At 42.8% G+C, this 16,654-nt stretch overlaps 1 protein-coding gene across 4 annotated transcripts in view; it reads right to left on the bottom strand.

The window, feature by feature from the left end:
- The window catches only part of MYO1E (myosin IE), a 451,378-nt gene that overhangs the window by 226,416 nt on the left and 208,308 nt on the right, over positions 1-16,654 (bottom strand). For all 4 annotated transcript variants that reach the window (XM_069222075.1, XM_069222077.1, XM_069222074.1 and 1 more), the window contains exons 7-9: positions 11,358-11,489; positions 10,007-10,141; positions 9,288-9,420 (exon numbers count right to left, since the gene is read on the bottom strand). In XM_069222075.1, the coding sequence (XP_069078176.1) occupies positions 9,288-9,420; positions 10,007-10,141; positions 11,358-11,489 (400 nt within the window). The remainder of the gene's footprint in view (positions 1-9,287; positions 9,421-10,006; positions 10,142-11,357; positions 11,490-16,654) is intronic.

The raw sequence follows: 16,654 nt of genomic DNA, 5'->3' as shown, positions 1-16,654 counted from the left end.
TTGCAGTGTTGGTTCTTCTACTTGACAGTTTTATCTTGATGACTCTGTCCCCTGTTATTATGTGAGAGTTTCAAAATAGGTCCCATAAAGGAAATATACACAAATAACATAATACCAGATTCCAGCACTGTCATCTACTCCTAAACATGATTCTGACTTCATCATAAGTTCATGAACCTGTGGGGAATAATTGCAAAGGTAATGTACAGGCTTTAGGGTGGTGACCTGTCAATTCAGGGCCACTTCACAGCACACAGCTCTTTTCGCTCTTGCAGCTGTCCCCAAGATCCGGAAAAGCACAGCAGGAGGAAGATCCTTCTCCTACCTCGCAGCCCGGACATGGAAAACACTACCTCGCAAGCTCAGGCAGACCGCATCACTGAAGCAGCTCATGAAGGGCCTCAAGACCTGTCTTTTCGACTGAGCAGCACGCACACAAACAGCACCTTCAGACCCCACGGGTGATTAGCCGCGCTTTACAAATCTCTGATTGATTTTTTTAGCTAGCAAATCTATAGGTAAACAAGTTGCTGCTGTGGCATTGTGCAAAACATGTGCTGCAGCTCCTTTCAGCCAGTTACTAAGTCAACAAAAGCTAGCCTCTCATACCAACCCCGTAGCTGTTGCTCACAGTGTGGGTGGCTGGGTTACTCTTCCAGACAGCTAGAGGCTACCTAGCCAGCATGTTTGTCTCATATCCTAAACTCCAATTTATGAATTGCTCTGGGAAGTATGATCTGACTTGTTTACACGAGTCCCTCTGTCTGCATCATTCTCAGAGAAGAGCAGAAAAATGTGACATTTGGTGTTTCCACTAGCTTAGTGCGCAACACAACACTTCAACTGTGGGACTATCAGGCAGAAATCAGAATGGTTGGCAATCCTAGCCTATGTGATGACATGCTGTGCATGTTTGCGTCTGGCTAGTTAAAGGTGCGCTGCAGTGCAAACATGGACAGTGGGCCCTTTACATAATGCACCCCCTGTTATTGAGCACTAAGTTGCTCTTTGGGTTGAGTAAAAGGCCGTTTCCCCAGCAGGCTGGAAGGATGGGGGCTGCTTTTGTTATGGGGGTGGTTTTGTAGCAGTGCAGCAATTGTAAAGGCGCTGCAGAGTTCCTTGTACAGCCAACAGTTTTGAGGCAACAATAAAAGTGCCAAGATAACTCTGGTAATTAATGTACCTGTTGGAGAGAGGTTGGAGTTTTGTCTAGTAGCAGTTTTGAATCATCTACAGTAGCTCAGTGGATTAATATGCCTGCTGCAAAGAACTTGTACCGTGCAGATCACAGAACAGTATTTTATTTGCACTGCTCATTGGGATACTGCTTTTGTCACAGAGCTCCTTTTGTTACTATGCAGTACAAAGGTTACAATCATAACCTAGCACAGTGAGCTATGGACTGCCATCAAAGAGCTGCATGCAAACTGCATGCTACAGGTTAGTAAGTTATATTTTTTGCCCAGTCTTTGATTACTCTAGTTTGACTAAAAATGGTTGTTTGCCTAGAAATAAATTGTTATTAGAAAAGTCAACCCTAACCACTGTGTTATGTTTTGAATCCTGAGTTTTTGCTTCCCCAGACCAAGCACTCTTAAAAAAGCCTACCAGTACGGATAACATGAATCTTACACCTTGTAGTCCCCTATTTCTTATGTAACGTTATCTATGCTCCGATGTACACATGTATGATTCATTGTCTCTAGATGTGTGTGTGATATAAAGTTCTCCAACACCCTATGCTGGTAAGAGTGGCACTATGAAACAAATCAAATACATGTGAGAGAAGTGCTATAGAGAGATGAGAATCACTGTTAGAAGGTGAAAACCCCCAATAAAGAGTGCCGTATCCTGGTGCACGGTAAGGTCATCGTTTTACTATGCTTTAGAAACTACTACAATTGAATATATAATGAAAAATGTGTTGTAGAAGGCACGTTTTTGCCATTTTTCCACAATTTTCTTGAGGGGAGAACCCCACCTGCCCCACTGCAGTGGTCAGGGTCACTCGCTATGCACTCTATAGGGGCTGGTCTGACAAAATCTTTGGGTTCCCAGTCCGCCCCTGATGAATATGCTCTTTACAAATACATGTTATGTTATGATGTTACATTACAATTTTCCTAGAGCAAAGGAGGTGGCCTCAGATGCCATTGTGCTTTCCAGAAAGGTTGGTGTGACATTAGTTATATCTGAAAAGCTGTAAGCTATGTTTGCAGCTCTGATAGCAGCACCTCTCCTCACCCTGCCCCCTCCAAGGAGCCTCCACAGGGAGTTTGTATGGAACAGTGTAAATGATTCCAGCCTTTGCTGGTCTGTAATTTGAATGTAAGCATGTTTGCATTTGGGTTACTTGTTGTAGCAATAAACAGGCTGCATTTTTTCAATATATTGTTTCATTATTTTATCTTGACTGTTCAGTATATTGCTTTATCAGCATCTTGTGCTAGAGTAATTGTACTTGATTGTGAATGTGGTTCTTCATATTTTACAATATTCTAAAATGTAAACAACTGAAAATTTGAGCTAGCTCTGCATATAGCTAACTGCTTAAGTCTAAGGTTTCAAGTGATATAATTCTGCCTTAGAAAAACGGTTTAGAAAAATACAAAAAAATATGTATATAAAACAGACAGACAAACACACATATATATGTACCTGTGTGTGTGTGTAATACATACATATATATATATACATACACACACACATTTATGTATTACGTGACAATTCCATGCAATTATTGTGTTATCTTCTCTAGCATTCACATAGGTGCATGTTAATGAAGTCATGTTTAAGACAACCAAATAGATTTTGTTGTCATTTCGATGTTTAAATTACCAGACTGCACTTTAAAAAGAGGTTTCTAGCGGGTTTGCGGTATATTGGGTACAAAGAATCTTTAAGCATTTTTTTCTGGCCACCTGACATGCATCACCACTTCCATGATAGAGAGAAACTGCAGAAACGCGTCTGAGCATGTCACTCCACCCGGAAACGCCCAATAAATACACCAGCCATCTTTTATTGTGATTGAATTGTGTCCAGTGCAAAATATATTCCAGAGGTTTGGAAATTGTAAGCCTTACATAAATAAACTATGTTCTTCGGGTTGTAAAGGTCATCAGTGAAATATTCAAATAATATTTAGATACAGGGGTGGCGGGAAGTAGAAAGTAGGCATAATTTGGAAGTAGGGCCGACATTTTAATATCATAGGATTCCTGGACGGCACAGTTTATGTTTATAATATATTTATAACTTGTGCAAACATGTAATTTATAACAGCTCCAACAGTACAGACTTTTTGCAGATGGCTTTAGAGCAGGGTAAAACAATCTCTCCAGATGATGTTTCCTGTCCCATTAAGAGTCCTGTTTCCTAGCTTGGAGAGATTATTAGCTTTGATAACAGATGTCAGCCTTAGGGGAGCAACACTCCTTTGGTCAGTTTTGAACACCAGATACCAATGACGAATATTTTATTTTTTTAATGCTCTTTATTAGCATTTATGGCAACACATAGTATATTGAAGTGATATTTGTTCCTTTAGTGGATTTGTAAAGTGCTGGGTTACTCCACTCGGAGTGTCCTGCGATAGTATTCCAAAGCCACTGTGGTCCCATATTCCTAACTGAGGCCTAACAAGATTGTCTGAAAAAGCAAGTTTTCAGCTTAGTTACAGGCATCACAATTGCATTTGCAGCTGTATGCGCTTTTCCTTCTAACGTTAAAGCTTGAGCTAATATTGCTCCCATCTTATGATTTCTAGATGTTTTACTTCGTCTGTTTGGTTCAGTTATTGCTTTCTTTGCGTTATGATAAAGAACTTAATTCAACTTCTTAACAAAGAACTTAAAGGTCTATAGGTCTGTGTTTCGTGCTTAAATAATATTAATTGTAGGACTGTTGCTGCTGCTGCATGCAGTTTACGATGGCCTTTTCTTCTAGATTATATTTTAGTGGATTGGATTGCCGAGCAATGGGTTTCTTTCCAAAGGTTTTGGTTTTCTCTCTATCAAGGCCCATTTCTGTACCCATCACCTCCACTACTGCAGTAGGAGGTGGGGGATTTTGATAATTTCCAGGCCACAAAAAGAACCCTTTTCACCAGAATCAGTGCCATATCTATATATAAACCGTGGGTTATTTGTCTAGGGATGTGGAAATTGCCCCAGTAGACTGGTCTGTACAACCCTAATTACTCGTCGTCTCTAGACGATTTGTGATATTTTCCCAGTAGTGTCCCAATTCTAGTTGACTTCAGACTAAGGGCCTTATTATGACTTTGGCGGTCAATGGACCACCAAACTTGTGGTGGTGGTCAGACTGCCGCGCTCCTGGCAGTCTGACCACCAGTTTATGATCCTGGCAGTCAGACCACCAGGAGACCACTGTCTCTGCCGGGATCAGAGATCCAGACGGGTGGGAGCAGAAGAAGTAGTGGTCAGCCACGGTGGTGCCGAGTTAAGCACTGCCATGTTGATCGCGACTTCACTTTCTGCCAGCCTTTTCATGGAGCGGGGTCCCTGCCATGAAACGTCTGGCATAAAGTCAGTGCTGGGGGCAACAGGGGCGGTCCCTGTACTGCCTACGGCTATGTCATGGGCAGTGCAGGGGCCCCCCTTGCAGCCCCCTCAGAATGCACACTGTCTGCTATTGCATACAGTGCGCACTCCGAGGGTGCTTGTGTGCGATGGCATTGGCCTCGGCCTCGGCTCCCTAAGGGAGTCTAGGCCAATGCCGCGCACTGTTTCCACTGGGCTGACCGACAGAAATGTCATCAGCCCGATGGAAACATGGTAATATGATGGGGCTTGACGGCAGCTTCACACTCCCCCCCCCCCCCTCCCCGTCCCCCTTCCCCCTGTATTGGCTGAGATAATAATGAGGCCGTATATGTAGAATTATACTTCTGGTTGCTAGCTCCTCAGATGATGGTGTAGGGTTGTAAATTCATCAGAGTTTCTAGTTGTGAGGTATGCCATAAGCAAATAGTTAAACTGCATTTATCTGAACCAGGTATTTCTAGAGGCCTTGTTGTGTACCTTAGTATATGTCCCCATTCTGTCCTCTTTAATTCTTAGCCTTAGCCCTCCTCCCCTTGTTTAGGCTGTACTTTGACATGTTTAAAAGGGCCTCGTAGAACCAGGTTACCAGACCTTTCCCACAGCCAACTGTGTAGAACAGTGTAGGATCTCATGGGAATGAGATTCCGTGTCCGTATCTCCCTATCTCTCCTGCTTGTTGTGTAATTTACCTATTGGTAGGCTGCTGTTTTAATGAGGTCTTTCACAACCTATGGCTGGTTGACTCATACCAGCTGCCCATGGGCACCCATGGGGTTGGGAGAGAAGGGGGGGTGCTTGCCCCCCCGCCAGATTTATATACAACCTGGTGTGCAGGCTCACAGTGCAGCGTAACACTACGGCCACTGTAGTGTTATGCTGCCTGCACTAGTACGGCTGCGGCCCCGCCAAAAACAGTCCCGGATGCCACAGACAGCCCCCAGTCCTGAAAAAAATTCTGGGGACGCCCATACAGCTGCCCTCTACGAGACACTTGCAGTGGCTTTCATTGTAAAACAAGATTATAGAATTCAGATATTCACATTTCACACCCATCTGAAATTACCCCCTTGTGTTAAAAAAAATACTGAAATGTACGTAAAATGCGCTTTATTGTTAAATGAAGTGAAATATTAGTAAACCTAAGAGTCAGTCTATCAAAAATATAAATAGGAGTCACAACTATAGCTACACTGAAATTAAGTGTTCCAACCTGAAATAAATTGTGTGTGTGTTTGTAAACGCTCCAGATTGTGTGTAGGGGTCGATGAGTATGTGGGGTTGGGTGTGTGAACCTATTTGTCTAAGAGTGTATGTAAGAGTGCCTGTGTGAGAGTGGACGTTTGTGGGGGTATGTGCATGTTGTGGGGTCGAGTGAGTGAAGTCAATGTGCAAGAGTATTTGTGTGATAGTGCAAGTGTTAGGCGTGCATATGTGCATTTGCTTGTGAGAGGGAGGCTATATTTAAGGATAAGTGGAATACGTGGCTTAGCCGTGCTTCCAAATGGATTACTGTCTTCCAGCTGCTAGACAAATAGTTTACGGGCAAAACAGATTACCAGTGAGAATGGAATACACATATTTATACAGGCTCCATCTTTTACACTGCATTATTTGGTTCCAGTGCTGAGCACCTGAAGGACTTGCTGCAAGACCGAGGGGCATCTAATCACCTCTACCATCCCCGGCGCTAGGGTTTCCTTTCCAGAGAGGAACACTTTCCAGATGCCCAAAATTGGTGTGATCATTTGTGTTCAGGGGGTGTGCTAATATCCACATAGGCCCACCACACTATTTGGAGTCAGACACTGGCTAACAAACTCATCCCTCACGTTTATAAGAAACAGGCAGGAATCGAACACAGAATCCAAACTACCAATTTAGTGGTAAAATAAGAAAAGCTTGGAAGAAAAAGCCGACTCTTGTTGAGTCATCGTAGTGCCCACATAAATGTATTTTTAACACTCAGACTACCACCAATAGAGGGCCAGAATTTGTACCAGCAAACCTGTGGTTGTAACTTAATTCAACACAGGCATCTTTACTTCAGAGTGAATATTTGTATATTACCTAGCCACCAACTTGGAGGTTCAAAAGGTAACTACAATTAAAACTGTTTGATAGGAGAAGACCTACATGGAATTCTAGTTTTTATGTGTGTGTGTTTATGTGTATATATATATATATATACACACACACACACACACACACATATATATATACACACACACACACACACACACACACACACGTACAATTTACTGAAAAAAAACAATGGTTACAGGGATGTTATAGTTAGATTCTGATTTTACTCACACAAAACCATAGAAATTCAGCAGTTATAGCTACGGTTAACTCAAGTAACTATAACTCGCACCTTAAGGTAACTATAACTCGCACCCGCGCCATGAACAGTTTTTTCGCATCAATAATTTTATTGCAGATGTTGCAGTGATAATATCAATGATGCCATAGAAGATGTCATCAATGATAAATGTGGAGTAATTAGGTGTACGTGGTGAAGGCGTGAGTTATACTTACCTTAGGGCGCAAGTTATAGTTACCTGAGTTAACCATAACTGCTCAATAACTGCTGAATTTCTATGGTTTTGTGCGTGTAAATTCAGAACCTAACTATAATATCCCTAATGAGCCCCTCAATCTTAAAAAAGGATGCAAAATGTCTGGAACTCTTCTTTGGTCTGAGTGCCCACTTGAATTAACAGCTGCTTTGGAACACTTTAAACGTTAATTGGCAGGGATAATGAAACAAAATAAAACAAATAATCACTTTCCACCTGTTTGCGTCATATAATTAAAAGTATGTTGCCTGTTGTAAACAAACCGATCCCTCATGCCCATCATACTGGTATGTTAACACCATGATCTCTGAATCACAATTATTAAGCACAAGGTATTACAAGCTTTAGTGCATTTTATATACAACATTTCTAGGAACGTCTGACTTGAGTTCAGGCAATTTCCCTTTTAGTGAAATCTGTAAATGCACATCGTGTATTATCTAGCAGACCCCCAAAATACCCTGAAAATGCTTCTGCAGCATACAATTAAAAGGTAAGCCAGAGGGTTCTTTATACAATCAATTTGATAAAGCTGTGATTGTGGTAGTGTTTAATCAAACAAAAAAAGAACACAACAGAGTGTATTCATACTTCACACAGATACTGTCATATTTCAAATGGCATTCCCTATGACTAGGACATATCATTCAATTCAAAATCTTTCTTTTGCTTTACTGACTGATTCCTTGATATGGATATCCCCTCCAAAAAGAAAAGGACTATCGATTGATTAATTAAGTTGTTAAGTAGTGGTTGGGTTAATGGATGGGAATTTAAAGTCCAGCTGTAGCAGCTTATTTTGTATAGGGTGTTTCCATTTGACCCGTAGTGGCCAGATTCATACCAGACCTTCAGGCTAGCCAATTGGAATACACTGAGATATTATGATGAAAAATGAAAGTATATATAACATAATTGAGGGTCTGCAATCCCTGTGTAAAAGTAGGGGTTGGATGAACTCGCAGAATTTAGCTGTCACACAAAAACTCAGCGAGATTCTGCAGACTTCTGCCAAAAAGCAGAGCTGAGTACATTGTGCTGCTCACAACGTGGTGTAGCTCCTGGAGAGCGTTCTACACTGAACAATCAGCACAAACTGCACCACACAGTACACTAGAGGGAGCAGCTACTCAAGTTGATTTTCCTGCCACTCGAGTAGATTTTCTACTCGAGGGGCAGCCTTCTGATCACAAAAGGTCATGACTGCCCGCATGAGAACAATCTCACTGGATGTCTTCCTCACGACTGGAAATTGCTCTAGGAAATGCCAAATCTCACTCATCAACATACTGTCCTGGAGCTGTGTGAGAGAAACAATTCTGCCACATGCCGACTAGTGGAATTTGGCTGGAACTCTGCAATACAGGACCAACTTGGAATGTCCAAAACTCCGCCAGTTCTACCGGTAGTACTGAATATTAAACCCACCTCTATATAAAAGTCTGCCTCTAATTTCCTTATTATAGTTTATTTGCGACGTCTCTGATAACCTCCAATAATAAAATGATGTAGGTGCGTGCAACTAATAAGTTATTAGAACACTGGAATGTTGAAACACCATTAAATACAATTATGAAACAGTTGTAAGATCATAGCAGGGGCTTAAACACACGAAAAAAGAGAACTACCTTTTCATTCTGCTGATTTAAAGTTCTGAAATGAACAGTGCTTTCCAGGTCGTCACCTATCCCTTTATCTAATTTGAAGTACAACATTAATAAAACTTAACTGTAAAGTTTTCAGGGCAATGCCTTCTGAAGTTCTTCTTAGACATTAACATCTAAAACGTTGCCATGTGAGTATTACCATTATATTGGTTAATACCAAAGCGCCAAGTCACCGTAAGAGGTTATCGTGCTCTCTATAATTAAAATAGAATAGTAATAATAAGTAAATCCTGGACCGCAGAACCATATATTAACAGAATGTTTGGAATCTATTGCTTACCCGGGGCAGCGCTCAGCTGGTTATAGGGGACTTTCTATCTGAGCTCAGGTGCAAAGAATGAGCAGCTATTTCTATAGCACGGTTCTATAACATGTTGTTGTGTAAACCTATGTAGGCCTCTCTTCCTATACGATTCAGACAGAACAGATCACAGTACACTACTTTCTACCAATATTTATCTGTTGCTACTTACATTCTTCACTCTCCACTGCTGCATAGTTCCCCTTCTCCTTGAAGCTGATGTTTCCTAAGTGCAGCACCCCGGCCACAATCTGCAGCACCATTGCTTGTTCCTCAGCAAAGATCCCAATCACATTCATTGCATGCTGAAGAGACAAAACGTTCACATTAGCATCCAGTGAAAAGATCACAGGTTTTATTGACATTCTACTTTATAAATGTATGTACACGTATAGGATGCAAGAGGCCAACCCGCTGCCATAGGCAACTTGTGTTGCCTTTGCACCAGTAAAAGCTGCCATGGAAATGGGTGGATTGTGGGTACTTTGGCAAGTTGCCCTATTTCTGATTAGATATGGACTAGTGCTGGCTGCATCAGGGTGGCTATCTGTTCCTTTTTTAATTGTATTTGTTCCTCATTGATAAACGACAATGGTGACCCCTGCGCTGGTAGTTCTCCTCCTGTGCTTAGTTTCTTACATTACTGGGCAGTGGTGAGTTTGCAGATCCAGATCACATCTGCTTTTCTGTGTAAATAGAAGAAGTATTTTAGGCTGAGGTATTACCAGGCTGCTTTCTAAGCCAAGCTAAGGGCTTTAAAGCTGATCTAGTTCCTGCAAGGGGACTGTTTATAGGTTTAAAGGTATTGAATATGTGCCTTGAAATCAGAACACACTTCCTCCCACACAAATAACTTTACATGCATCACAGTCCTTTGATGAAAACACGCACCATGGTCTCCTGAAAGTCTCGCTTGTCGTTAATGTCGTCCACCTTGTAGGATCCAGACTGGCTCAGGTAGTAGTAGTAGTCGATGGTCGTGATGCCCAGGTTGTTTCTTTGCTCTGTGGATGCTCCTTCAATAAGCTGTCAAGTTAAGGCAAGAAAGCAGAGTTTAAACTTAAGGTAGATGGCCGTAGTCAGGGAAAACACAAAAATATGGGCCAAGATTAACCGATGCAGCTTTGCAGTTGTGATACAGATAAGGTTAGGATATTTCTTGTGGGCTCCTGTTCCCTCTGAATATTACATAGTTTAAAACGAGACATGGTGAACTGATCTTCATGTGCAAATGCACATTTGTGGGTCACTGGGGATTATGTGGAGAAAACAGTGATCTCTGTTTCAGATAGAATCTAATTTATTTCAATTATTTGTAACCGCTATTTCGCTGTATGCACGTCTCTAACAGCACATCCTAACATTTAGCAGAAACAATTGCACAGTCTCCCTGGCACATTCATGGGTATAACACAACACCAAACGTGTACGGCTGACAATGCGTCGCCACGTCACCTGCGTATCAACATCCTGACTAGTGACATGCCAAATGCATTCAGAACAAATGAGCGTAAGAATACGGCTCTCACGTTACACTGCACGGAAGCCACGCAGTTGCGTAATGACGTCAGCGCATAGGACAGTCTCTCCAGACCCGACACCAGGAAAGGCAATGAAACAAATGACAAAGTCCTTCGGCGCACGCATCCGTGCACAGAATGTGCTACAGTGAGCTACACCATGGCCCGACGCCGCTTCTTCATCCCATTAATCACTATCCTGTACCTTGAAAAGACAGACCTGTCCTCGCCAGTGACTTGTGGGCCACAATTACTGTTCAATGAGAAACCCAGAAGCACGATGGGCCACTGATTCCAAAAGCGCTGCTAACACCCATAAATCGTCTTGAGGTAGCACTAACTGGACCCACCCGTGTATAAATGTGGTATGTGCTTTATTCATATGCTTCTATGTGCTTTGCTTGAAATCAGTAAATGCCATGTGCTGAACTCTGCAGAGAGCCCCCGCCACAGCCTGTTACAGTCACATGCACTGCGAAGGCCGGCAGGTGGAACCAGTTTGGGGAAGGGGATCAGATCCTTTGGACCACAGTCAGGTCTCTGGTGCGGTCAACCAGAGATCAAATATCAAAGAGAAAAAGATGTCAGAATGTTTCATCGATCCATGAGGATGCCAAGGTGGAAGGAAGCAACTTCAGCATTTATTAGATCTGCTAAGAAGCACATAGGGTTGCACACTTTTGGTTTTCAACTGACAGAATCCACTTAATGTGTTGTCTGACCTGGTAGAATATGTGAAAGCACCGCTCGCCAGGGTTCCTCATCACAACACGAGATTTTTCCAGGAGGAAGTTGGAGATCTTTCCGCCATCTGGCTCGCCACCTGGGCTGAACTGAATCTCAAAGTATTTCCCCTGCAATACACAATAATAGGATTTCCTCAAAGATTAATACAGAACTGAAGCCTTGGCCAGCATCAGGTTTCAATGGGACGTGGTGGTACGAAAACATTATGTGATTGTTCTAACAGGTGCATACTGATAAATGCTCGGATTGTTTTCTAACACACAGAGACCGATTCTTTATAGTTGCTCGGAATAAACCCTTTTGAAGCAAAATAGTGTGCTTTACTTTCCTATAGCAAACTTCTTTATCTTTTCAGTTTTATATAGCGCAAACTCGACCCAAAGGTATTGAAGTGCTTTGCATGAGCACCAGTTATGTTACAAAAGGACACATCCATTTTTAGGTGGCACAGGGAGATTAAGGACCTCCGAAAGAGTCTGGCGGATGGAAAAGTGTCTGCCAAACTCCTGACAGGGTGGCTGTCGCCTACACAGGGACCTCCCCACCGGAGTCATTAAGAGTTTCCCGCTAGGTCGGTGGGAGCAAACCTAAGTTTCTGCCCGCTGGCTTAGCAGGAAACAGGTTACAGCATTGTCTTGGGCCATAATTGAGCCAGGTGGCAATGCTGTAGCCAGCAGGATGCACCAGCAACCTTGCAGGTTTCACTGTCTAATTGCAAGGGTGCATGGGCAGGGGGTTCCTACACTGCCCATACAAGTGCAAGGGCCCCCATGTAGCCCCCTGAACTTGTTCTCCACCAGCCTTTTCATGACGGTGTAGCCCCCATGAAAAGGCTGGCAGAGGACGAGGTCGTAATTCGCAAGGCAGCTGCCCTGGCGGATTAAGATCTCTGCCACCCCCAGACCGCCGGGAAATGAGATCCTGGCGGACCTGCTGGTTCCCTGATGGTCGGACCGCCAGGGTTGTTTATGTGGTGGTTGGACTGCAAGGGTTGTTATGTGGCGGTTGGACCACTACCACAAGTGTGGCAGTCGTAAGGCCGCCACACTCAGAATGAGGGCCTAAGTGATTTGCCCAGAATCACAGGATGTTGAGCTGAGACTTGAACCTGGTTCTCCAGCTCCAAAGTCAGCAACTCTGGCCTTTACACCACATCCCCTCCCCAATTCATTATTAATTAATTTATGCTGGCAGTTGCAAATGCTGGCCATTGCCCTCAGGACTCACTGTGTATCATCAGACTTAGACCAAGGGCAAGAGGCAGAAAAGAGGAAGATAAAGAAAGAAAAGCAGTGACAAGGGGAGAGATCTGGATAAAGGAGAACCTGCAAGAGTAAGAGACGGGAGGTGTAGAGTGGTGAAAGAAAAGCCAGAAGGTGGATTCAAAAATAAACATCATTGGTATTAGACAGTCGTAGCACTGGGCAGCAGGATGCTCCCAAAAACACTCTGGGCCCCTGTACTTTTGTCCTTGTGTGTGCAAGGGAATCCATATTGTAACTGTGACTACAGCTGTGCTCATACTGTGCTTGTGATTATTAGTGAACACATACTGTAACTGTAATTGTCAGTGAACATATTGGGCCTGATTACAACTTTGGCGGAGGGTGTTAATTCGTCCCAAATGTGACGGATATCCTACCCACCATATTACGAGTTCCATAGGATATAATGGACTCGTAATACGGCGGGTGGTATATCCATCACATTTGGGATGGATTAACACCCTCCGCCAAAGTTGTAATCAGGCCCATAGTGTCTGTGATTATTAGTAAACCCATACTGTGCCTGTGATTATTAGTGAACATATACTGTGCCTGTTAATATTACTGAAGACATACCATGACTGATTATTAGTGAACACATACTGTGCCTGGGATTATTACTGAACACATACTGTGCCTGTGATTTAGTGAACACCTACTGTGCCTGTAATTATTATCGAACACATATTGTGACTGTAATTATTAGTGAACACATACCGTACCTGTAATTATTACTGAACACACACTGTGCCTGTGATTATTAGTGAACACACACTGTGCCTGTGATTATTACTGAACACATACTATGCTTGTGCTTATTAGTGAACATATAGTGTGTCTGTGATTATTAGTGTACCCATACTGTGCCTGTGATTATCACTGAACACAAACCGTGACTGTAATTATTACTGAACACATACTGTGCCTGTTTTTATTACTGTGTCTGTGAATATTAGTGAACACATACTGTGCCTTTGACTATTTAGGAACCCATATTGTGATTGCCAATATTAGTAAACTAGTCGAGTTCCTTTGACTATGAGCCTGTAGCGGACCTGTAATTATTCCTGAGTCGACTGCTTTCCAGTGATTTTGGTTTAAATCGATAGCGCCTCTGGCCAATTAAGAAATTCACGTAGGGGGTGTGAAACCAGCCTTTACATGTGGCTACTGCTGGCCCATTTCTGCACTTGAGGTTGCTGCTGAATGCTGAGCCAGTTATGTGCCTGTGAGTAGGCACATGCTGTCCTGTGTCAATAACTGAACCCATACTGTGCTTGCTATTTGGTAAAACCATGCAGTCAACCCCTGCGGCCATTTCTGAACTCATGCTACAGCGGTGATTATTAATGAGTGTTTTCCCTACCTGTGGTTATTGCAGATCCATATCTGTGATTCTTAGTTTAGCATAGAGACCACCTTGGCTTACCAGACTTGTGTTCCAAATTATACATAATAAAAATATACCTATAATTCCACTCAGGGGATTTCGGCCAGCCCTCTTTATCCGTTGGTTTATTTAAACATCATTCACATTTTTTTTCACTCACCACATCATAGAGCATGGGCAGTAGGTCAACCCACTTAATCTATCGACCGTCTTCCAATGTGAGTAACAGCATTTTGCCTAAGCAGGGGCACAATCAACTGTAAAGGAGTGTTTTTCAGTGCCAGGGCTAGTATGCCTCGGCTCGTGGACCATTCATTTATTTTATATTTCTGTCATTTATTTGCATATTTCATATGTTTACAAAAATAAAGAAATATTAATTGGTAAAGTTAGCAAAATTAATTTTGCCAGTGTTTGTTGATTTTTGCTACACACCAGGATTAAAAGATGGTTGCCAAACTTGAACTTCACCTGCCTTTATTACAAAAACTATCCAGTGCTAGTGACTTTATGTCACACTGACAGGGTGGACGTTGTGGATAGAAGACGACATTTTGGACTAGACTTCATGAAGAACAAGTCCGACGTGAAGCAGCAAGGGAAACTGTATTCTCGGTTCAAGATATTGTGTCAAGTTGTAATAATCATTTTCTACCATGGTCATCCAGACTTCGGCTGTGTTTAAATGGTAAATCTTGGTACTGATAAGTGAACGTTATTTTCACTTGGGCAGAAACCACTAGAGCCCTTTTCTGACCACTGGATGACTTTTTCATGCTTCAGATATGGACTATTCTGAACACATTGTTATAAGGGAGAAAGTCAATAAATAAAATAATCGCACTGACCCATGGCCACCGCATTTACTTTGTGAATGTTACATTCCATGGATAATTCACAGAGTCACTGGAAATATGTGGCATGGCAGAACCAAATTATGTGGCAACTTTGACCACATTATTTATGCTGCGTAATACTCTGCATTCTGTTGCAGTATTATTTCACTATTTTGTCTTTTTTACACACATTAACAGCCTCTGAGCAAGGGTTCCTCCCTCTTAGTACCAATCCAACGCCTGAATACATACAGCTTATCAACAACTACATATGCCACTTAACCTTTGCAGAGGGTTTGGCACTGCACAGCACTATCTGTGGCGCCTTCTTAGTAACATGCGGTCTGTTTCAGCTAGAAACAAATGTATTTTGGTTGACATCTGCAAATAATGCCTCAGGTGATGGACTGAGTGAAAAGCATGGTAAATCCATAATCTGGCGGAAAATGTAGGGGGTGCAGAACTGCATAATTCCTGGTGGTCCTGCTAATGTATACATTTGAGGGTTCACACCTGACTACAGCACTGTACCTCCAACTGATCTCCTCGCTTGGCCCTGGTTTTAGAAGCATTTAAGGAAACTGATGCTGCTGCAAACCCCAGGTCACTGAGAAGAGACACCAAAAGCAGATGTCATTTTTTGTGAGGAATTATAAGTGTGCTGCGACCTGTTCTTCAAATCTGGTGATTTATTAGGTGAAAAAAGTATTTTACTTTTGGTCCAGTGGAAATTATGTAGAACATGAACACTTTTTTTCAAGCCTATCGGTAGCCACTGGTCTCAGGCTCTGAGCCGCCTAGTATTAAATAAAATAGCATCCTGGTTGCAAATGGTTTCACAGAATGAGCCCTGAGGTCGACCGAACTAGAGGGAACTTGAGATATTTCTCACACGCTTTTACACCTGAAAGGCCAGAAGGCCGGAGAAGTGTCAAACACTATCAGCCTTTTCTGGGGTGTGAGTAGCTATTCCTTATGCATACCAGCCCTTTACAGACACTGACATATTTACTTTCATATGAATGACAGATGGACCAGCCTATCAGAAAGCTCATGATTGTCAAGATTGTCTCAGAGCAGTCTTCCTTTGGGTGAAGCCTTGAGGTATATCTGCCATCTCACAACTACTATACGCCATTCAATGTTCCATGCCAGTAAGTACCTTTGTAGTTCTCTCACTTAGACCAAAGTAGATTCTGACCTACTGCTATGTAGGTCACCTGTGCCCGCATAAAATGAAGACAGACACAGCTCACTCGTGCAAAGCAGTGCTGCTTTCAACAACTGGAAAGGTTCGCCTGAGTCTCGGAGTGTTCAGCACTGCTGTATCCTCTGCCCTTCTTCTGTAGGTTGCTCAGGCATCCCGGTCTAGGTAATAGTAGCACACATTGGATCTGCTACGCTCTGAACCATTAACACAAGGTGCAGCCGACATGCTTTTCTAGCAGAGCAGAAAGAGACGCACCACAGGGGTATTCGTATGTGATTTTTAGGGTCGAGCCTGCGTTGCATGCGTATCGCAGCGAGACGCTTTAGCTATTAGAAAAGGGCTTGGAGCCCTGTCGACATCACGTCAGTGTTTTTTATTGGTTCGTGGGCTTGCCTATTAAAATCCCCTTGCTTTCATTAGTCGAAGGCATGCACACGTCATGCCTTTTCCGGTGGCTAGCCCTCCTCGAGCGCATCGACCAAGTACAGAAAACATGCGAGGCTCGCTGTTTTGTGTCCAGCTCATGGACTACTTTTTCTCTATTTTACTAGCGCGATTTCGCTTGGCAGAA

This window comes from Pleurodeles waltl, chromosome 3_1 (genome assembly GCF_031143425.1).
Source record: "Pleurodeles waltl isolate 20211129_DDA chromosome 3_1, aPleWal1.hap1.20221129, whole genome shotgun sequence".
In the NCBI taxonomy this organism is placed as follows: domain Eukaryota; kingdom Metazoa; phylum Chordata; class Amphibia; order Caudata; family Salamandridae; genus Pleurodeles; species Pleurodeles waltl.
Note: the sequence above shows the minus strand (reverse complement) of the source record. Positions and strands in the feature narration are given on the sequence as shown.